The 24,438-nt window shown below is 35.0% G+C and overlaps 1 protein-coding gene across 4 annotated transcripts in view; it reads right to left on the bottom strand.

Moving 5' to 3' along the window:
• The window catches only part of ZNF638 (zinc finger protein 638), a 68,200-nt gene that overhangs the window by 39,294 nt on the left and 4,468 nt on the right, over window positions 1-24,438 (bottom strand). For 3 of the 4 annotated variants that reach the window (XM_044261344.1, XM_044261340.1, XM_044261343.1), the window contains exons 2-9: window positions 22,491-22,552; window positions 16,010-16,048; window positions 14,356-14,648; window positions 12,146-12,423; window positions 10,614-10,760; window positions 9,580-9,699; window positions 3,342-3,400; window positions 2,918-2,970 (exon numbers count right to left, since the gene is read on the bottom strand). In XM_044261344.1, coding sequence (XP_044117279.1) covers window positions 2,918-2,970; window positions 3,342-3,400; window positions 9,580-9,699; window positions 10,614-10,760; window positions 12,146-12,423; window positions 14,356-14,648; window positions 16,010-16,048; window positions 22,491-22,552 — 1,051 coding nt within the window. The remainder of the gene's footprint in view (window positions 1-2,917; window positions 2,971-3,341; window positions 3,401-9,579; window positions 9,700-10,613; window positions 10,761-12,145; window positions 12,424-14,355; window positions 14,649-16,009; window positions 16,049-22,490; window positions 22,553-24,438) is intronic. The other variant, XM_044261341.1, reaches the window with a different exon arrangement.

Genomic DNA, 24,438 nt, shown 5'->3' with positions numbered 1-24,438 from the left:
AAACAAAACAAAACAAAACAAAAAACTACGCTTTAAAAAAAAAAACAAAACAAGTTTTCATTCTCAGATAGCTTAAAATAGGTGAAAAGCTTTGAAACCATAGTTTTAGATCTGAATTCTTACTCCAAGGAAGTCATTTAACCTTGAGTATGTTATTAATCTCTGAATCTGTTTTCTTATCTACAAAATGAGGTAATTTGAAAGATTAAGAAAGATAATGTAAATTTCCTAGTGTTAGTGTAACCAATGGCAAGTTTCTTCCCCTTGTTTTCTGTCACCTGGCATAGATTAGGCCCCTTAGAAGACTCTACTTTTTAACAAATCATTATTTTATTCTAAATAGTAAATTCAAACTCCAAATTAACCCTGAATCTCCTTTCTCCTGTTATAACACTTTTCACTTTATAAAACAAGTTATTTACTATATATCATGTCACCTCAAATTAGTATATAAGCTACTTGGATATAGAGATCTTGCCTACTGGTTTACTGATGTATCCTAACACTTTAAAAAGTACATCCAATTTGGGCGCCTTGGTGGCTCAGTGGGTTAAGCCGCTGCCTTCAGCTCAGGTCATGATCTCAGGGTCCTGGGATCGAGTCCCACATCGGGCTCTCTGCTCAGCAGGGGGCCTGCTTCCCTTCCTCTCTCTCTGCCTGCTTCTCTGCCTATTTGTGATCTCTGTCTGTCAAATAAATAAATAAAATCTTTAAAAAAAAAAAAAGTACATCCAATTATGAGGATATAGTAGATGCTCAGTATTCTTTCTTTTTAACTAGTGATAGGTAACGGTCCTAAAGTTTCTCTTTTTGATCAAATTATACTTTTGCCTCCTTCGTGTACTTCTCTTCATCCTTGCTTATCTGTGCATATAGCTAAAGTCTTTAAAACTACCTAATTAGGGGAACTTAAGTGCCTCAGTTGGTTGAGTGTCTGACCCTTGATTTCCACTCATGTTGTGATCTCAGAGTCCCAAGATCAAGCCCCATGCTGGGCTCCACACTCTCAGTGTGGAGTCCGCTTCAGTCTCCCTTCCCCTCTACCCCTCCTTTTTCTTGCTAAGTCGTGGGCACCCATGTGTGTGCACTCTTCCTCTCTCTAAAAAATAAATTAAAACTATCCTAACTGACTTGTCACTACTCAATCTCACATTGCTGATCTCAAAAAAGAAATCATGCACCCTTTGCTTTCTCACCGGACACTTTCTCCACCCTATTCACCAGCCTCTCTGTCTTTCTACACTTCTTTTAGAAGGGAGGGCATATTTGCCTTGAAGTGCTTCTCCCCTACTCACTGCTTTTATTATGTTAGGCCCACTCCCAAAATCTAGACCTTAAACTTAACAATTTCTAAAGTATCCCACTTTCAAATCCATTGACTGGCTGACCTAAGGATATCTCCACTAGGTAAGTTTTTGAGATCTGAAATTCATCAATGTTGAAATCTGAGTTCATGGTTTTTCTCAAAGAAATCACTGCATCTAAGTTTTCCTGTTACATAGATATAATCAATATCACCACACTCTTCTAGTAAAAACTACCTGGCCTGAAACGTTGAAAATTTTAAATTGTTTTAATTTTATATTTTATCCACTAGAACATTCTATAGAATAAACATTCAGATTTTACCTTCTCACACCATTTTAATTAACATTTTTATATTCAGTCCCTGTTACCTTAAAGTGAACCTAACTGTGTTTTCTCAGTAAGATTTTTCTTTTCTCTTTTCTCTTTTTTTTTTTTTTTTGTGCAAAAAAGTGATTTTATTCAAGCATTGGGATCAGGATCCATGGGCAGAAAGAGCTGCTTCAACAGGATTTTTCACTCTCCCTTTGTCCAATCTACATAAAAATCCTAAACAATTAATGGTTCTTTATTCCCGATGGCAATTTCCCAGAGTCTGTACTAAATCTTACAAAGGAAAAATGGCAAGCACCCTAAGCCAAGCTTCATGAATAATGAGTTACATAAAGCTAAATAGGTTTCTCTCCTTCAAGACTTCATAATCGAAATGTGTTCTGGGGATTTTTTTTAAGGAAAAAAAAGAAAAAGAAGCTATAATACAAATCTGATCCAAAACATCTTTTAGGAATTAGTCTCTCACACACATATTTTGAGAAATGCTATTAATGAAGTCAAATCAAAAACTTCCCAGCACGCTTCAAAAACTTCTATGAAGTGATTCCCCAATTCTGTTACCTTTGTTGTATCATCTCCCTAACTTCTCTCTATCCCTCCTTCCCCATACATACACACACACCGATTGCTGAATAGAAATCCAGAACTCACTATACACCTGTCTTTCCAAAAGAGAACATACAAAACAATTTAACTTTCTAAATATAGTTTATATCTACTTTATTTTAGCTTTTCTGTCTCATCCTTCCCTATCAAGCTATCTCTTCTTAAACTTAAGAGTATTTGTTTTGCAGTAACTTCTTTCCAACCCTAAATGGAAAGAGAAAATTCAGTTTATCAAAACTGTATAGAAATTCACTTAGCTAGATTCATAATAAAGACCCACAATGTTTTCCTGAGTATAAAGAAACAACTTTAACACATGAGTGTAACAACTGATTTCTTTTTGGTCTTCTTTGTTCACCTTTGGGCTCTCAGCAAACTTTAAAAATAAAAGGAGACTAAACAAGCAACCTTAACAAGCTTTGTTTTTGTATGTTTTGTCTTACTGGTACGAGATGAAAGTATGACAAAATTAACCTTAACAGAGATTACTTATGGAACTATAATAGGTATTTTACATATACTATCTCACTGAGTCTTCTAGCTTAATATAGGGACCAATATTGTTCCCTTCTATTAAAGCACAATAATGGTTTCCTAGCATCATCTTGCAAGAAGTTTCTAGTAAACTGACAAAATATACTTATTTGGAGGAGTATTAAAAGTAACAACTTACTGGCAGAAGCTGGAGTCATAGTTTCAACAGCTTTGGAAGCATCTATATCTTTTCTATTTGAAAGAAGAAAAAATTAGGCAAAGACTGAAATTCCAAGTTCTAAAACTTCTAAGAATGCAAAAGCTTAAGTCTAAAAAAGCTTAGAGATGCCTGCCTGGATCAGTATGTAGGGCATGAAACTCCTCATCTCAGGGTAATGAGTTCAAGCCCCATGTTGGGTACAGAGCTTACTTAAATTACTTAAATTAAAATTTTAAAGAATAAAGTTTAATTTAATTCAATTTGAACAACTGAATTAAAGCTGGAGTCCATTTAAACTGGAGTCAGGATAATAAATTTATAAATAATGCAATTGTATAAAAATTTTGAAGTTTTCATTCATATGCACATTCATTCCTGCATATGAAATCATGGAATTACTTACTTTAAAGAAGCTGCAGATGCTTTCTTTGAATCTGAGGTCTTTTTCTTCAACTCTTTGTTCTATGAAAGAAAAAGATTTTGAAAAAGAAAATCTTAGTTCCTTCCCCAATTATAAACGGCACTTTAGAAAACACAAGCATAAAGAAATACAATAAAAACATTATTATGAGATTCAGAACAATCTGACATATATTTACTGGCTATTCACCAATTGTCAAGCACAATTTTAGGCACTGGAGAGGAGCAGTAAATAAATAATAAATATTTCAGTAATAAATAATAATTATTATAATATAATTATATGTTAATTATATATAATTAAATAATAATATAATATTAATTTCAGTAAATAAATAAATAACTTCAAGAGGTAAGGAAAAAAAGACCTCAAGGAAATTTAAAAATACATACATACTATGTCTGTTAGCAACAAGTACTATGGAAAAAACTAAAAGAGAAAGAAAACGGAATTGCTCTTATTGGGGAATGAGGAGCAACTATCAATAAGTCTGTTATACAAGTCTCACTGAAAAGGTGATATATGAGCAAACAGCTGAAAGAGGTAAGAGAGCAAACCAAACCATTCCCTGTGTTTAGAGCATTCCAGACAGAAGAACAGCAACTACAGAAAACTTAATGAGATCCATGCCTATTAGCTTGTTTAGAAGTACAAAGGATGTGGGGCACCTGGGTGGCTCAGTGGGTTAAGCCTCTGCCCTCAGCTCAGGTCATGATCTCAGGGTCCTGAGATGGAGCCCCGAATCAGGCTCTCTGCTCAGTGGGGAGACTGCTTTCCCCCTCTCTCCCTGCCTGCCTCTCTGCCTACTTGTGATCTCTCTCTCCCTCTCTGTCAAATAAACAAATAAAATCTTTAAGAAAAAAAAAAAGTACAAAGGATGCTTGGGTAGGAAATAGAGGAGAGAAATAGGTATGTGGTGGTTACGGGGTAGAGTGTGGGTGGAATGGTGGTGTAAACTCAAGCCATTTTGAGTACTGGTTTTTCCTCTGAGTGTAATGAAAGGTTCTGAGTCTAGGAATGACAAGATCAATCTGGTTCTATCTTGAAATACAGTCAAAGTGAGTGAAAAGGCAAGGAGAAAAGGACAATATTGTCGTGATGCTACTGTAGTAACAAAGAAAAAATGATGACACACTGGGCCAGGGTAATAGCAATTAGATCCTGAAATGTCATGGTATTATTTGAAGTATTTTTATAGACAGTGATAAGAAAATGTAGATCAATAGTAAAAGATGGAATTAATGAACTACAAAGAACTGATCTTTCTTCCATTTAACCTTGAGAATGTGTTCCTCTGCTAAGACTAGACTATTCCTTTTCATACCTAAACTGTTTCTTCCTGAGTTACTACAGGCTGCCCCTGCATAATTATAAAATTAAAAATCTTCTTACTACAGGCTGCCCCTGCATAATTATAAAATTAAAAATCTTCAACAGTATTAAAGTGGTGTCCGCTTTCTGGAATTTCAGTTATATGCAAATGGAGTCTCCCGAATATATCCACCAAGTCTTTCCTCTTTATCACTAATAGACCATAAGCTCCAAGAATGAGAGCCCATCTGTCCTGCTCATCACTCTATCTTCTGCAGATACCACAATGCCCGACATATATAACAGATTTTTAAAAAAAGTTTTCAGTTATAATGAAATTAAACTCTCATCCGATGAATTCTTTGGTTTTATTTCTTTACTCATTAGATTTTTCTATAATGTTCAAACCACTGATAACTGTTTCCCAGCATTGTTTTCATTTCCATGCAATCTTCCTGGATCTTAGCTGTCGACTCTGGCTTTTAGATATAATGTTGCCATGAATCTTGCTGAAAATACCAAATTAAAATTTGAAAAGTGTTGTTTTCATTTTGTTTTTGTAGAGCTGAGCTGCAGCACTATTTCACAGTTTCAACAGAAAATCAAGTGTCCTGCTCCATTAAAGACAATTTTGGGAGTATGGACTACTATCCATTTCTAAGGGGAAAAAAAAAATGCTTGCTTTCATCAGATTCTTGGTAGTGCTGGTAGTGAAGGTAGCTCAAAAATGGCTAAAAATCAGTACTAAGAATTGAGGTCTATACTGGCTTATAATTAAAGAAAAGGTAATTCAGTTTGTTAGAGTTGTGCAGATTCGTATTTTAATCCTTCAGGTTTAAATACAGGGATGTGAGAAATTTTCACCTTTTCTGTAACATTTCCTTATTGATTTGAAGAAATAGCCAAATGGAGAGACTATACTTTGAATCAAAGCCAGAGTCAAAGACAGTCCTAACATGAAGTATCAAATGTGGGCAGAAACGTTTTGTCTTAGTTTGACTATTCGTGCCAAAATTAAGATCTGGGCCAAGAAAGCTACAGCACTGCCTTTGTTCCTAGTCTGGGTTCCCAGTCTATTTTTGGCTTGCTCTGGCAAGGAAATCTGATGTCTTCCACTGTAATAAGAGGCAAAGGTTATCTGTACACTTCCAATCTTAAACAGCTATGGCTGGAGTTCTCTATGGGTTCTCCTCCCATTAGTCCCTAGGAAGGCTACTTGATTACAACAGAGAGGTCATTGAGTTAGCCCCATCCAAACTATATTTAGTTGAAGAATTATCAAATTTTTGACACATAGATGGCATGTTTTCTAGATTATAGGGCTGACAGCTTCCCCTGTTCATTACTATGAAAATCAAAATAGTAAATATGGCTGGCTCTTTCTGGACTCCTGTTGCTACCTTACCAAAACGTTATCAAAGAGAATTATTTTAATCTGACTAAAATATTCTAATAACCTAGATGTATCCTTATTCATCCATGTTCCCAGATTAAACTTTTCAATATTAAAAAAGAATGACTTTCTCCCTGGTTCCAAAATTTAATTATCAGTCAGGTCTTGCTTGATAGTAACTGGTTTAAGCTATTATTTCTCCTTCCTATCTCAAGTATACTAACCTACCTGAAACCATTACTATCGTTACAATAAGCTGGCTGGCTAGATGAGTCTTCTAAATGGACTTCATTGTTTTTTTTCTCTTCTCCCCTTTAATCACTCTGCTAAGCTTGCTTTCTTTGCCTTCTTCAGTCATTTGCCTAATTCATTCTGCAGCTCACTCCCAAATGAATCTATTTAACCTATCCATTTTGCATCATAGCTCTATTCAAAACCTTGATTAAAATTTAACTGTCTACAGGATAAAGCTTACATTCTTAAATTATACATTCAAATTCTTGCTTCTCCCTAGCCTCCTCTGCAACTAGAGAAGGTTGCATGTCACTGTTCTGGTAAATCAAATGTAGGTAAAAGTTGCTGAGGAACTCATTCTTCCACAAAAATATAAATTAAAAAATCTTTTTAAAAAATCAAAATCCCTTTTTGCTTTTATTTCTTTTTCCTTTCCTTTTGCTAGGAAGATAAAAATGATGCTAGAAAGTACAGCAACCATCTCACAACCGAGGGTGAAAAGTACATAAAGGTGGTGAATCAAAAAAACAAAAAGCCTGGGTTCCTGATATTATGGAGCTGCTTCACCAGCCATGGGCCACCTACCTATAGATTTCCTATTATGATATAAATAAACCTCTTATTCCTTTCATAAACCACTGGTGAAGTTTCTGCTAGTTGAAAAGATAAGAAATCCTAAGTGATAAAATTGTTAATAACTAGGGTTACCATAAAACTCATTATTTACATCAGGACAATGGAAATAAATAGATGGCACGTAATAGATGTAACCTAGGATCATGGGTTACTCTAGTAGTAACTAACCAGAGAGCATAAATGAAATAAAAAATATAGATCCTTTATGGAATAGTGACTTAAGTAGTAATTATGATATACACAAATAAATATATCAGTAAGAAAGAAACTTAACATCTCCTCCAAAATGTACACTGTGGAAACATTACAAAAGAACGTTATGGAAAGACACTAAATGAAATCTAAATAAATGGAGACAATCCCTGCTTCTGAACAGAAAGAGTATTATAAATCATAAATATAAATTCAATACAATATGAAACTCCCAATAAGATTTTTCAGAGAACTTAAACAGATTCTAAAACCAACAGCAGGAGTAAATGTTCAAGATTAACCAAAATAAAAATTTTTAAAAAGATTTATCTACATATAGATAAATAAATTTATAGATAGAGAATGCATGTGTGTGTACACGAGAGCATGAGCAGAAGAGGAGCATGGGTGGGGGAAGGGAAGGGGAAAGAATTCCAAGCAGACTTAACGCTGAGCATGGAGCCCAACGTGGGGCTTGATCTCAGGACCCTGAGATCAGAACCTGAGCCAAAACCGAGAGTTGGATGCTTAACCAACTGAGACACCCAGATGCCCCAAATAAATTTTATTTTTTCAAAATAAATTTTAAATAAAGAACAAAGAAAAAGAATTCTACTGGAAAGATAGGCAATTATGTAAAATTATAATAACATAAGAACTGAAATTACATAGTATTATAATAGAAATAAACGGACTCATCTAACAATAGTCTGATAGAGATCTATGTGTATAGGGTAACTTATACACATAAAGATAGCTTTTGAAATCAATGGGGAAGAACCAGTTAGGTATAAATGGTGTTGCACTAGTTGGTTATCCACTTTAGAAATAGTATTGATCTCAATAACACATTAACCACAACTTATAGATTAAAATAATAATGGAATTATATCTTTTGGGCACTGGTATAGAGAAGGTCTTCTAAAGACAAAAGAAAAAAAGCAGAAGCTATTAAGAGAGGAAAAAAACAACTTGAGTACACTGAAATCAAAAACTTTATATATGGATATACACATAAACAACATACTGGAAGAAAATATTTCTCATAAGTAATATAAAATTGGTATCGAAAATCATGAACACATTCAAATTAAGCTTTTTTTAAAAAGGTAAATAACCCAATAGAAAGATGGGAAAAGCTTTATACAACTCATTAATACAGTAATAGCTATTATATTAAGATACTGAAGTTTAATAATAATCAGGAAAATGCAAATTAAAGCTCGATAACATATTTTACATACTGGATTTTTAAACTGCAAATCTTAGATATTGTGGATAACACAGAAACACCAGTCCTCTCATTATTATCAAACTACATTCTTATAGCTATTTAACAGGAGATCTGGTATTATTGCATGTTCTGCAACCCAGTAATTCCACTGTAGATATCTCTTTTAAAATAGTACCATAAAAAAAAAAATAGTACCATAAATGCATAAGGCCTGTAAAAGCCATATACAAGGAAATTAACACAGTAGTGAAAAATTAGAAATAACCTAAATATCACATCCATACGGAACTGGTAAAATAACTGTGGTATATTCATACAAAATGATACCACACAGGAGTTAGGAAGGAGGAGGAAAACCTGTATGTACAAACATGGTTAGATCTCCAAATCAAATTGCTGACTGAAAAAATGTGTACTACAGGGGCACCTGGGTGGCTCAGTGGGTTAAAGCTCCTGCCTTGGGCTCAGGTCTTGATCCCAGGGTCTTGGAATTGAGCCCCACATTGTGCTCTCTGCTCAGCAGGGAGCCTGCTTCCTCCTCTCTCTCTCTCTCTGCCTGCCTCTCTGCCTACCTGTGATCTGTCTGTCAAAAAAAAAAGTATACTACAAAACCCTTTTAAAGTAGACATTCTTCAGCAAATACAATAATTACCTGAAAAGAACACTCATACACAAAGTAAAACTTACTGATATTGAAGTACTTCTATAGACATCAATAAATTTATAAACTGAACCATAAAAAATGATCTAGAAAGACTAAATTAATAAACAGTAATATTTCTAAGGAAGCAAAAGGTTCAAAAGAATATATACACTGTAATTCTGTTTATTTAGAGTTCCAAACAGGCAAAACTCAACTATGGTATTAGAAATCAAGTTAGGGGTTACTTTTGGGCAGAATGGAGGGTATAAGGATTCAGAAGAAGTATGCAAGGGGCTTCCAGGATGTTCTCAATGTTTTTTTGTGACCTAGGTACATTTCGGAGATGTTTGCTTATTTTGTTAAGCATCTTCTCCTAGTCTACTGCTTGCCATTTAACATTGTTTGTAGTGCTATTTATGTAGATATAAAGTTGTTAATTTCAATGTATTTTAATCCATATGCATACAATCTACTGAGTGAACATTTATGTTCAATGCATATTTCTATATGTATCATACTTTATAAAGTCAAACTTAATTAACAATAATGAGACACGTTTGATCTAAATCCGGTTTACCTGTTTTTTCTTTCCTGGAACACATATTTTCACATTTTTCCCTTTTATCAGAAGAGGTGTTGTTTCAATGTACTTCATGACTGCAGTAACCGCCTCTCTAAATTCCATTTCCAAGTAAGCCTAAATAAAATGTATTACATTTTTGGTCAAAAATCTAACTCAAAACTCTCTGCATGCCTCAGTACTTTTTGTGGAACATAAAACTATGAAATTACCTCAAGTCCTGGTTGCTTTTACATCTTTTTGTTTTGCTACGTTGTCACTTGATCTCTAGGGTTAGTTTTCATACATGAAATGGACATTTAACCTTATAGAATTTCTGTACCATTACCAAGATAAGAAGAGGGGAAACAAGGGCCCATGGCAGGCTCATGAACAATGAGAAATAGGAAGGCAGGACTCATGGAATAAATGGAGAAAAGACAGGATTTGGCCTTAGTTGCTGTAAACCTGACATTTTTAAGGCTTACTGAAATAAAGAACACTACCAACTACATTCCCATTTTGTCTCACAATTTTATCTTTTTCTTAGTATGGGAGTTGTTCATAATTCTGATGAACTTTACCATGTTGAGTTACAGGACTATATATAATCCACATGTAAAAAATACTGTACAACAAAATCATTTTTTAGCATCATCTTAACCAGTATGCTAAAGAATTGGAAAGCAAACTATAACCTGCCACCTGTTTTTGCAAATGGTTTTTTTGAACACGGCCATACCCATTCATTAGTATATTTTTGGCTGCCTTTGTACTACAATGGCAGAACTGAATAGCTACAATCCTATGGCATACAAAGCCTGAAGTATTTACTATCTGGTCCTTTACAGAAAAAGTATGCCAACTCCTGTTCTAAAAGATATAAAATGGTATTTGGGGACCTTATTCACTGGAATCCAAGCATTTACATTAACTCTCAATTAACAATTACATTTGAAGCAAAAAGTGCTAAAAGATCTTCATAAAGTAATAACCAGACTTTATAATGTAGTAACTTTGTATGTATTTTTAGAACAGAGTGACTGACTCACTTCTTTCCTATAAGGAACAACGAGGACATCATTAACTTTTCCAAATGGTTGAAATATTTTTCTAATATCTTCTTCAGTGCAGCCATCCTCTGGTAATTCAGATATAAGAAGAACTGAACCATAATGTGAAGACTGGTCCTTCCGAAGCTATTTTTGAATGAAAGGAAATTAAAAATAAGCCAAATTAAGCCATGAAGTACAAAAATAATAATGCCCAATATAATTTCTGCCATTAAGCTATGTCCTTGAAACAGCCTTCTCTAAATATGTTAGCACAATTTAAAAAATTTTTAAATGCTAAATAAAATAGAAAAAGATAGGTTTTATATTTTACCATTCGACCCTAACAGTGATCAGAGCTTACTGGTAACACAATCATAGATGCTCTTTTCTGTTTAGAAGCATTCTGTAACAAACAAGACCTATGGAATGGTCCAAAACCACTGAAGAATACTTTTCTACATGAATCTACATGGCCCATCACTAAGAAAGATAAAACTACAGCTTTGTGCACTTTGTATTTTGTAAGCTGCGATGATCTCTAAATAGAGGTATACTATTTTCAAAACTTATATATAGCATGTATAAAATCCGAATTTCCTATAATACCAAGTTTATCAACTGTATAAAAACTGACTTAAAAAAAAAAGTTCCACTGCCACCACCTAGAGTTTTGAAACAAAATGAATAGTATAGATTAATTTAGACTCTTCAAAATCTTCTCTGTACTAAAATTTCTTCCTAACACTCTTCAAAACTGCGTAATTACACGTTGATTATTTTAAGTGTATTATTGTTGATTATTGTTGATTATTTTATCCGTCTAAATATAAGCTCTTTAAAGGCAAGGATTTATAGCTGTTGAAAATATTTAGACAATGTTAAGAGTAATATATACCTAAATACCTGAAGACTTGTTAATATTACATTAAACATCTGATAATCTGCCTAAACACTGGCAACTGTTCTAATGTTCTCAAGATGCTTTATGTAGAACAATACCTCTGAGTATTTTAACTAGCAGGTTACAGTCAAAATATATTAATAAATCAGTAATAGAAAAAAGGCTATTCTATATTGGCCAAGAGAGTATTTGACTTCTGAACTATACTGCAAAAAAGTAAAAAGTAGATTAAAAATGGTCAATTCTCAGTAAAGACTCACTTTTACAGCTTACTGACAAAGATGACAAAAAAATCATTAATGTTGCTGGTGTGATTACATTCACTTCCCCCACCGGATAGCAAACTCATCACAACAACCTGCCTGTGTGGTTAGCCAAAAACAAACCATCAGAATGTTCTCACTTTTGATACACTGAATGCCAAACTGCTAGGATTTGTAAGTTACAAGATTTTGACTTAATGGACTTTTTCTAAATTCATAAGCACAATCAATAAAATATTCCAAATCAACATAATTCAACAAGTTACGATTTCAAACTTTTAAAATATGAAAATAAAAAATTCAAACAACTTTTTTGTATTATAATGACACATGTATGTACACACTTACATTAACAAACTACTGACCTTACGCTGGAGAGAAACAGGTTTTTCAGACACTGGTTTACATTCTGATGAGGTGTCATCTTCAATATTCTTGGCTTTGTAACGAACAGAATGTCCCCCTAAATTTGCATCACTCTTTGCAAGGTTTGTAGATTTAATTGATGCCTTTGATCCACTGCCCATTTTAGGCTTTGGGGCCGGTGAAGGTCCTTTATCAACTATTTCAAGATGTTTCTGTTTATTGAATTCTGGCCCATGCCCAGATCGTTGTACTACATCTTCTAATGCTTTTTTTCTATCTAGTAAAAAGGACATAAATGCAACTTCAACAGAAAAGAACTTAAGATGAAAACCACATTATTTTATAATATAAAATCACATTATTAAAGAAAGAATAACTCCTTAATTGCCCAAATATTTATCACACAGAGCCACTGTCAAGCCAGACAGGAATCAAATATACACAAAACAATTCTCAGTCTTTAATTCTTCACTCATGATCTTATCTTATACCAACGGTCCTCAAACATTTGATTTCAGTATCCATTTTCACTTTTAAAAACGGAAGACTCTAGGGGTGCCTGGGTGGCTCAGTGGGTTAAAGCCTTTGCCTTCAGCTCAGGTCATGATCCCGGGGTCCTGGGATCGAGCCCCACATCCGGCTCTCTGCTCAATGGGGAGCCTGCTTCCCCCTCTCTCTCTGCCTGCCTCTCTCTGCCTACTTGTGATCTCTGTCAAATAAATATAATCTTAATAAATAAATAAATAAAAATAAAAACCGAAGACTCCAAAGAGATTTTGTTAGACTTACCAATATTTACCATAAGAAACTGAAATTGAATTTTTTTTTTTTTAAGATTTTATTCATTTATTTGTCAAAGAGAGAGAGAAAGCACGCAAGCAGGCAGAGAGACAGGCAGGCTCCCTACTGAGCAAGGAGCCCGACATGGGACTCCATCCCAGTACCCCGGGATCATGACCCGAGCCAAAGGCAGCGGCTTAACCCACTGAGCCACCCAGGTGTCCCTGAAATTATTTCAAAATATTTACTAATTCATTTAATAATAAGCTCCTGTGTTAGCATAAATAACATTTTTATGAAAAACAACTTTAATTCCCAAAACAAACAAAAAATTAGATGAGTAGCACCACTGTGTATTTCCCCATACACTTTCATGTTGGGCTTAAAACCTGAATTCTTGGGACATCTCGGTGGCTTAGTCAGTTAAGCATCTCCCTTTGGCTCAGGTCACAATCCCGGTGTCCTGGGATTGAGCCCCACATCAGGCTCCCTACTCAGTAGGGAGCCTGCTTCTCCCATTCCCTCTGCCCCTTCCCCCTGTTCATGCTTGCTCTCTCTCAAATAAATAAAATAAAATCTTAAAAAAAAAAAACCAAAAACCTGAATTCTCGTATCTGCTTCTGCTTCCAATCTGATGGATACATTGCTCTGGTTGAAACATATAAAGGAAAATCAGCTTCACATAGTTGGAAGACGCCCCGGTCGTGGAGACCTTTCTAAAAGATCTCAGAAAACACATATATGAGCTATTTCTAAAAATGTCACTTAACCAATATTAAGACACAGGTTGAAAATAGGAGAAATTTCAAAAAAACTTTTAGATTAATTCATGGGCACACTAAGATGTTGGCATATCAGTGGTTTTTAAATTTGATTTTAGGTAGATACATAAACTCTTCCACATTTCTTCTGATAGTTAATAAAAGGAAGAATGGACTAGGTTGGGATGCGGGTCGATTTCACATAAAATTCTAAAATATAGTAAAACAGAAATTCCATTTATAGCTTATTAAAAGAGCTAAGAAAAACAGCTCAAAACATCAGCTTTTGTTAGATCTTTTCTTTTTTAGAAGATTTTATTTATTTATCTGAGAGAGAGAGAGACAGCGAGAGAGGAACAACAAGCAGGAGGAGTGGGAGAGGGAAAAGCAGACTTCTGGCTGGGCAGGGAGCCCAATGCGGCGCTCCATCCCAGGACCCTGGGATCATGACCTGAGCCAAAGGGAGACACTTAACGACTAAGTCATCCAGGCACCCCAAGTTTTGTTAAATCTTGACAGCAGCAGATTATGTCATGTTTTCAAACTTACTAAAAATACAGAACTGAAAAATTCAAACACAAAAAAATCCTAAAAAATTCAGTCAAAATAAGTAAATTTATTATGTTATATACTGTAGTATGTATTATTATTCATAACCATAGGTGTACCTGATGATTTCACTGATCTCCGTGATGTCCTTTCAGGGCTAACTGATCGGTAGCATTTTGGACTATCTCTAAATGGATTTTTCATTCGATATGGTGAACGGGATCTGGATCTGTATCTGGAAATGAAACGATGGCAGATTTTTGGACTTCGACTTCTTGGTCTGTATATATAGCGTATAGGGCTTCGAGATCGACGGAATCTGTGACTTGAGCTTGATCTTCTAGAATGTCTAGGACTGGGGGAATGAGAACGTCTTCTTGGAGTTTCATTTTCATTTCTATTGCCTTCATTTCTATAAAGTATGGGGGGGAAAATTACAAGATTTAGCAATTTAATGTAAATTTAACTTCTATGACAGAGGCTCCTTCTTAACAACAGACTATAAACAATATCAAACTCTGATAGTATATATTTATTTAAAACAAAAACCTATTTGTTATGACACAATTCACCCTCATAGATAAATAAAAAATAATCATAACAGATGCTCAGTCTTCAAATTGCTTGGATCCCTGTTTTGCTAATATACAGAAGAGGACCCTCTGCCAATTTCTTGGTCTCTTCCTATATCATTTTATAGTCAACTATATATTGGAAGTATTAAGTTATATAAAGGATTTAAGAAATGATTTACATAAACAAATGTTTTCAATATTTTCCTCCCTGAGAGATTATGCCATCTACAAATATTTCTTTGGTTGCTGTTACTTTATGTACAAACATTAAATACAAGTTTAAAACTTATTTATATACAAACATTTTATATATATATATAAAATGTTTATATACAAATATACAAAAAATGTACAAAAATGTTTATATACAGGAGCGCCTGGGTGGCTCAGTGGGTTAGAGCCTCTGTCTTCGGCTCAGGTCATGGTCCCAGGGTCCTGGGATAGAGCCCTGCATCTGGCTCTCTGCTCAACAGGGAACCTACATCCTCCTCTACCTCTGCCTGCCTCTCTGCCTAATTATAATCTCCGTCTGTCAAATAAATAAATAGGATCTTTTAAAAAAAAAGTTTATATACATTTTGCATGTATATAAAAATGTTTATATGCAAACATTTAAATATAAGACTTCCTAAGGAATACAAAACTTAATAAAACCACTCCTAGCCTTCAAAACATTTGTAACATAAGACCCCACAAACAAAACAATAACAAAAGCAGGAAATATTTTCAGAAAGACTAAAAAAAAGGAAAGAAAATGGAAGTTCAGAGAGGCAAGCTATCACATTTAAGCTGGGATAATTAAAGGTTCATAGAGATTATTGCATTCATCTGCTGTTTAAAAGTAAAAATAAAAAAATTTTAAAATAAAAGTAAAAATGATCAAATAGGAAATCAATTAAAAATAAGACCTTTTTTTAAAAAAGCACCTATTTACTTTTTTTTAAACCTTTTTTAAAAAATTTTATTTATTTATTTATTTGATAGAGATCACAGGTAGACAGAGAGGCAGGCAGAGAAAGAGGGGGAAGCAGACTCCCCACTGAGCTCAGAGCCCGATGCAGGGCTCAATCCCAGGACCCTGAGATCATGACCTTAGCCGAAGGCAGAGGCTTAACCCACTGAGCCAACCAGGCACCCCTACCTGTTTACTTTTAAAAGAAAATCAAGTCTCAACAATATCACTATTAAAAAGAATTACCTTCTTGATGGGAGGATCTCAGGATTCCAATCAGGATACCTATTTTGAGAATAAATAGTATTAATAAACAGTTAAAATGAGACTGTATGTCTCAATCCTTCCCTGCAATGTATCATCAGGAGGACTGTTCAAAACCTAAGTTTACATAGTAATTTATTAGTATATTAAGTATGAAAATTTTCTTGAAAGTATGATATTTTGAGTGTCTAATTCAATAAATAATCAAAGCATTATTCTAGTAGGCAATTCAAGGAAAAGAAACACATTCCCAATACATCAAAGATTTCAAAGTTTCTTAAAGTAAAACAGGCAATACACATACAAGTGTTAAGATGTATAGAATATGTGTCATGTTAGGTAGGGGTTAAAAGATAAGGACAGTTCATGCACTTTGCAGAACTCCAGGAGACCCCATTCTACACAAAACAACATGTACAGTGCTCTTTATACTGTACCAGGCAGTCCTCGAAAAGATACATCTGGTGGAAGAATTAGGGGAAAATCCGCAGAAAAGGCTACATTTCAAGTAGCCCTTATGTCTACCAATAGGCATGGTTCAAGCTAGGTTTGATGCAGCGGCCATACATAAAAGAATTGAGAGGCAAAACAAGTGTTCTATTTCATGAACTGGTCTGGTTGCAGCATGGAAATGATAAAAAAGAATTATGGGTGGGGGGAGGTCCTTGAAATCAGGTAAGGAGATTGCACATAAGTAAAAAGTAACAGAGAACCAATAATAATTTCTGAAGTGAAGAGAATACAAGAATATTTTTGGGCCAATTGGAAATAAATATCTGGAATTGTGGGGAAAGATTAGGACTGAGATATTTGAAAACTAGTCATGAAGAAGCCTATACAGTATAAGGGTTGTGTTAGATTAACACAGAAGATCGTTTGTAGGAATAAAAAGGGCTGAGGACAGAATATTATGCACACTAACACTGAAGAGTAAAGCAGACAAAGACAAACGACTAAGAGATTAAGTAGTAATCACAGAAAGAAAAAGTACAAGAAACAGTAATATCACAGAAGACTAAGAAGAAGACATTTTCCTCCTCATCTTTTCTAGAGAACCTGAACTCTGAAGGTCAATTTAGGGGCGCCTGGGTAACTTAGTTAAGTGTCCAACTCTTGACTTCGGCTCAGGTCATGATGAAGATCAAGGCCTGTGGTGATTCTCCGTCTTCCTCTGCCCTACCCCCAACCCTGGCTCTCACACACCCTCTTAAAATAAATAAATAAATAGATAGATAGATAGATAGATAAATGTATGTATGTATGTTAGCTGATTGGAAATTTTAAAAACATTTTTAAATTGGAAATTAAATCATTAAGACAACTAATATTCAAAAACAAGCTTAATAACCAAGAGAAGAGCCAAGTAAGGAAATGGAGGCAGCCATCTCTTTCAGCAAGTCACCTGGCAAGAAGTCCGGTCAAAACCCCAGTAAAAGTAAAGTAGTTTTTATTTGTTGCTATTTGCCTAAGACACTGTTATAGCAGGTTAACACAACAACAATTCTCAACTTTGTTTTTCCTTGTCTGCCTCTACTACAAAGGCTAAAAAAGCTAAATATTTGCTTTCCTAACCTTCTTGGAATAAATATAGCCAGTGATAGGTTCAAAACAGTGAGACAGACGCAAAACCACTGGCAAAATTCTTCTTGCCTCTTGCCCCCTTTGTCCTTCTTTGATAGCAGCCATGATGCCTGAAGCATCTAATTGTAACTATAAGGTGACAAACTATGAAGAACAAAAAAGTCAACTTTAATCCAGTGTATCTATCACCTGGCATCAATAATTAATTGTCAAAACATGGATAATTCTGTTTCATTTACACTTAGGCTTTTAAAAACTTTCCTCAATCTGTTACCATATAAGAAGATAAATTTCTATTTTTACGGTATGGTGTTTAAAAGCAAAACCTCTGGAATTAAGCTATGCTAGGTCTAAGTGTAGGTGCTGACATTTTATGGCCATGTATCTAAAAGCCAGTTACTTAATGTGAGTAAGCCTTAGCTTTCTTAAATGTACAATGCTAGAAATATGCTGGTTGTCAACACACAGATGTTATTAAGTTTCTGGCAATCTCTGGTTTAATGGATTCAAAAGAGCTTATTAGTCAAGAGGTCATAATAATGTTCTGGATCCTCACTAGTTTGACTGCTAGAATACATGTTTTTGTCTCTGGTGCCCAGGGCAGAAAGATAAAGCATGTGTACTATTCTGCGGGTTGAGGTCGGACTGCCTGTACATTGCATAACAAATTTAAAATGTGCTTCAGAACCATGATAACCCTCACACAGGCAGTACAGCACAATGGCAAGAACAAAATGACAGTATCTGTGTCCCAGTGCGGTTAAGTATAAACGTCACTTATAGTTTCTGTGACAAAAATATTCAATATGTATTTAATGATAAGGAAACAAACAGAAAAGTACAAAATGTACTTTGGGACATTCTACAAGACAACTCTCCTTTCCTGAACATTTCAAAATAAGTTAACATTGTGAAAGCATACTTCTCAGATCAATGAATGAAGGAATGAACGAAAGGTACAGGAAGGTAAGAGAAGAAACAAGCAGAGTGGGCTATTCTAGCTTAAGAGACTGCAGCACACGAATCTTGACTGCCTTGTGGTTTGGGGGTAGGCAGGGATTCAGTGTGGCTGTAACAGATAACTACTGCAGAAAATTTTCCTTATTCTTAGGAGAGAGATGTTGAATTGAGGAGTGAAGTTACCATGTTTTCAATTTATTTTCAAATAAAGCTTCAAAAAAGCTTAATAGAAACATAAAACAGATGTGGCAAATGATAATAATTGGTGAATAAAGATGAATATATGAATGTTTACTATCCCTTCAACTTCTGCAGCTTAGAAACTTTTCAGAATAATCTGCTGAACAGAAAATGGGCTAGACAGACTAGCTATACCAACTATTTGCTGTGGTTCAGCAAGGAAGTTGATTCTCTATGCCTCAGTTTCCTCACTGGTAAAATCACAAATAATCATTATACATACATCTCACAGGGTTGTTTTGAAACTTAAATTATGTAAAGGACTTAGAATTGTGCCCAGCATACAAGAAGAATGTAGCTAATACTGAGGGGCCTGGGTGGCTCAGTTGGTTGAGCATCTGCCTTCGGCTCAGGTCATGATCTTGGCATTGTGGGATCGACCCCTGCATTGGGCTCTCAGCAGGAGAGCCTAATTCTCCACCTGCCTGCTGCTCTGCCTTCTTGTGCGCGCGCTGTCTCTCTCTCTGTCAAATAAATAAACAAAATCTTAAAAAAATCTTAAAAAAAAGAATATGGCTATTATTTATTTTTAATACTAAAATTCGGATGCACTGTGTCTTTTCTCAGGTTAACCAACTACTCCTGTATCATAATCCAGAAAGATCCAACAAAGACAAAGAGAGGGAAAAGATAATCAGCCTCAAGAAAAAGAATAAGAAGGGCGCCTGGGTGGCTCAGTGGGTTAAGCCGCTGCCTTCGGCTCAGGTCATGATCTCAGAGTCCTGGGATCGAGCCCCGCATCGGGCTCTCTGCTCAGCAGGGAGCCTGCTTCCCTCTCTCTCTCTCTGCCTGCCTCTCTGCCTACTTGTGATTTCTCTCTGTCAAATAAATAAATAAAATCTTTAAAAAAAAAAAAAAGATTTTAAAAAAATAAAAAAGAAAAAGAATAAGAACCTAAATATACATATACCTAAAAATACATATACATATTTATACCTAAATATAAATATACATATATACATAACGTATATACCTATACATTAAGGTATAGAAACAAAAGGAACACAATGTAGCTTTAAAAAAAACAAAGAATGGAATAGCATATATTTTGCCACAGAAGGATCCCAAGCACCTAATCAAATCTATTTTTTTTTTGTTATTATTTTTTTGCAGTGTAGAGAAAGCCAACAAGGAATCATTCAAGAGCACAAAGCCTGAAAAAGGTAAATATGTGGGCTAGAGTAATAAAAGTGACAGGCACAGAAAGCACTTCAAAATCAGGGCCTAAGTGCATTAAAAGAAAAAAAAAAAGGCCATCTATACAGAAGGCTTTAATAGGCATATGTGCCATTTGCTCTAGTAAATTAATGGCAGTGTATGTAGCTAGAGTCTTATTAACATTAATGCCAACCTACAGCAAATGACTCACTACCACTTAAATCCCTCACCTTCGTAAACATTAGACATCCTACTGGATATCTATGAGAAAATTTGTGGCTTAGAAGAGATTTTCTATTTATAGTGGCAGCTAGGCCTATCTAATTCAGATGATAAATTATCTCCATATAATAACCTGTGTTTGTCTGCACAGCATCTACTTAGGGAAGAAACCATCTCTATTCATAGTCTATATGATTCAGGTTGGGGTTACCACACTCAACAGCAGGAGAAGGTACACAACCCCAACACAGGTAGAGTACCCAATTCTCCCAACTATTATAATTCATTTCGAGATGGACAACTAACTCAAAGTGGACCAAAAAAGTCAAACCTTGGACTTACACAGGAGCTTTGAGGAAAGAGGGTTTTTTGAGAGTATTTTTGTTGTGTTTGTTTTGAACTCCTAGAATTACTAACTACACAGTTCATTTAAGTCCAGAATTACGGGAGTCATTTTGCTTTGTGGAGGAAGTATACCTGGGATCTCAAGAAGCCAAAGCAGAAGAGAACAGAACAGCCAAGAAACAATTTCTGACCACTCTGATTTCTGTTTGAAAATCCAATTCAGCTGTTCCTGAAACTAGAATCATAAATTCCCTTACTTTAAAAATGACTTTGGGGTCCCTGAGTGATGTAGTCGCTTAAGTCTGTAGTCAGACTCTTGGTTTCAGCTCAGGTCATGATCTCAGGGCCATGAGACAGAGCCCTACATCGAGCTCCACGTTCAGTGTAAAGCCTGGTCAAGATTCTTTCCCTTCCTTCTCCCTCCCTCCGTACTCCTCCCCCTACTCAAGGTCCTGCTGCCCTTCTTGGCTCTCTCTAAAAAAAATAAATTAGTTAAATCTTTAAAAAATAAATATAAGGGGCGTCTGGGTAGGGGGGTTAAAGGCTCTGCCTTCGGCTCAGGTAGTAATCTCAGGGTCCTGGGATCGAGTCCCACATCAGGCTCCCTGCTCAGTGGGGGGCCTGCTCCCCCCCCACCTGCCTGCCTCTCAGCCTACTTATGATCTCTGTAAAATAAATAAAATCTTAAAATAATAATAATAATAATAATGAATATAAAATAAAATAAAAACTACTTTGAATTAAGTTTATCACTTATGACTGGAAGAGTCCTGAACAATCTTAAAATATTTTGATAATGTTTTCATAAAGAACAAAACCAAAACCCAAAACAGCTGTGACAAAATCATTTGCCCCAAAACATGTTCCTATCATCAGTTTAGGGACCGGTAACTTCACACAACTGTATCATTGTGTTTAATGAGTACAGGGAATACAACTGAATTTTGTTACTCCATGAGATATATGAGATTCCTGCTGAAGTCACACTTTTCACCTTCATAGGTGTCTGTCTTAGAAAAGCAAAAGGTTGGGGCGCCTGGGTGCCTCAGTGGATTGAGCCTCTGCCTTTGGCTTGGGTCATGATCCCAGGGTCCTGGGATGGAGCCCTGCAATGGACTCTCTGCTCAGCAGGGAGCCTACTTACCACTCCCCCGCCCCGCCTGCCTCTCTGCCTACTTGTGATCTCTGTCTGTCAAATAAATAAATAAAATCTTTAAAAAAAAAAAAAAGGGCAAAAGGTTGAAGAACTGAAGAAACAATGCTGAGGAACCAACACATTTAGCTTGTTTATCTCCCACTTAAGGTTTATTCTTTTTTTTTTTCCCAAGATTTATCTATTTTGAGAGAGAGAGCACAAACACATGAGCAAGCAAGCAGGGGAAGGAGCAGAGGTGGACGGAAAGGGAGAGGAAAAGAATCCCAAGCAGACTCCACACTGAGCAGGGCATGGGGCTCAATCTCATGACCTGAGCCAAAACCAAGAGGCTCTTAACTGACTGAACCACCCAGGTGCCACTAAGATTTATTCTTTTATTTATTTATTAAGGTTTATTCTTAAAATAGGTTCTAAACCAGAGGAGAGCTTTGCACATGAAATTAAATATTGGTGTTTGGTTTGCGGTGGTTTTTAGTTTTTTATCCTTTGGGAAAGTGGAGCAGATAGGAAAAGGGAATGCTATCTACTCTAAAATAGTTAAACCACTGCAAAGCCGGCAAGGAATGAACCCATGATACTAAGTCTACCTACTGGGAATAATTAGAGAGAGAAGAAAACATCATATTTAATTCTCTCCTTTTGGAAAAAGATTAAACATGCTTCATAAAATATTTCAAATATGCAATAGCTTTCTAAAAATATTTTTCTCTAAGGTACCACACTAAAGTTATTAAACAGTCATACCTGAACATTACTATTTCATAAATTTGCTACCTATAAAAAAGAAAAATTTGTTCTTACTGTTGACGTAACTGGCGGCAACTCTCAATATGAGTAGATGTATTTTGATGCTGAATCCAATCCTATTGTGAAAGGAGAAAAGCACTGAAATTAGAATATTCCTCACACTATGAAATTAGGCTTTTAAAAAATGACACAGGATTCTTTTTTCAAAAATTAACAAATGTAGTTATAAATAACATTTGACTACTCAAAAATATTTCACAAAAATAAAGTACCTCCAAACAAAGGTACTTAATACCAGACCTTACTGATGCCATTTTGAAACATTTTAGTATAGAAAACATTTAAAAAATCATACCCATGGATACTCATTTTGAAATCAAATATATATTTAACCTTGGAAAAAATAAAAGCATTTTTCAGAAATAATTCATCTTACAAATAAAAATACTCCAGAAAACACCAAAAACTCCAAATAAAATAGTATCTGAAATGGCATCTCAAAAATATAGTATCAAAGACTTGTATCTCTAAATTCAAGCTAACAACATCAACAACAAAAAATCCTACCTCTTAGGTCAGTACCATTCCAAACAAGGTACCCACTATATTGACAAAGGATAAGATTAGTAAAAATATGAAAAACTGCTGATTAAATCTAGTTTATTTTCAGGATTTAAGGGAAAGTAACACCACTTCAAAGACACAGTATCCCTTACATAGAACTTTACAATGAACAAAATGCTTTTTTAATACATTACTTCATTTATAAATCTGCCCTAAAATTACACTGTGTACCCACAAAACAGCTCCTGGAAGATACATCTGATTAAAACTTTTAGAAAAGACAATGTACAGTTTTCAAAGATACAGTCCCCCAAGTGAAACAGTTAAAAGCAATGTGTATTATTACTCAATGTTTTATTGTTTCTCCGGCATTTGGATAGGTAAAAAAAACTTACTCAACGGTTCTGTATTTTAAAAATGCTCCTTGAGGAAAATATTATTCATATCCATTTCAAAAACATTTTAATATGTCACTGCTACAAACTAGAAGTTTCCACAGTTAAAACCACAGTTGACACTAATTTTGGAATCTGTCTTGTCAAGAACCATCTGAAGACAAGTGCATGCTATTTATAATACTCAGCAACAGGTTAGGAAAAACCCTAAACTACTTCATTAAGCCATGAAACTGATTGTGGATTGCAAAAAAAAAAAATGTCTGCATATCCCGCTCAATGGTACAAATAGAAATCTAGAAGAGATTGGCAGTGAAGAATCTCTAGTACTGCTGAACCCATGTCTTTGACATTAACTGGACATTGTTTACATCAAACAGACACACTGGCAAATAGTAGTTGGGCATAATTTATTTACACCATAAAGCATTTTATTTGAATAAGTTGCCATCATTTAAAAATCCAGTGATTTCTACCCCCAAATGCAAACTTGCAGCTTTTCTTGAAAAAACAATACTGGATGTATTCTGTATAGCAAGTATCAGCTGATGCTGATAGCTGCCCTATTTAAGGCATACTCCCCAGTTCTATACAAACATTCATATATATATGCATATGAATACACACACACACACACACACTCACACCAAGTACTATTTAACAGGCCCACTTCACTCATGATAGCACTTGCTTTAAGCTCAACAAATATACCTATGCCACCCAATTTCTAGACTGTCTAGAGTATTCAGATTAGATAAAAAGGATCCAAAAGCAGTACTGCCTCTCTAGAGAAAAAGTGATAATTACTTACTAAGCAGGAAATGCTTATAAGACTGCAGACTTGAGTAGGCACAGAATCAAACTGTGAAAATACCTACCCATATGAGTTTACTCTATCCTCCAATTATCTCAAAAATCTTTTATGTCAATTAATATTTTCTCAAACTGAATTATTTAAGTCAGATCGATAGCTTCTAAACTGAGGACAGCCCAAAAGACATAACATCTGAACTAAGCACAGCTCCTTCTCTGACATCTGAACC

The sequence above is a fragment of the Neovison vison genome, chromosome 8 (assembly GCF_020171115.1).
Source record: "Neovison vison isolate M4711 chromosome 8, ASM_NN_V1, whole genome shotgun sequence".
In the NCBI taxonomy this organism is placed as follows: domain Eukaryota; kingdom Metazoa; phylum Chordata; class Mammalia; order Carnivora; family Mustelidae; genus Neogale; species Neogale vison.
Note: the sequence above shows the minus strand (reverse complement) of the source record. Positions and strands in the feature narration are given on the sequence as shown.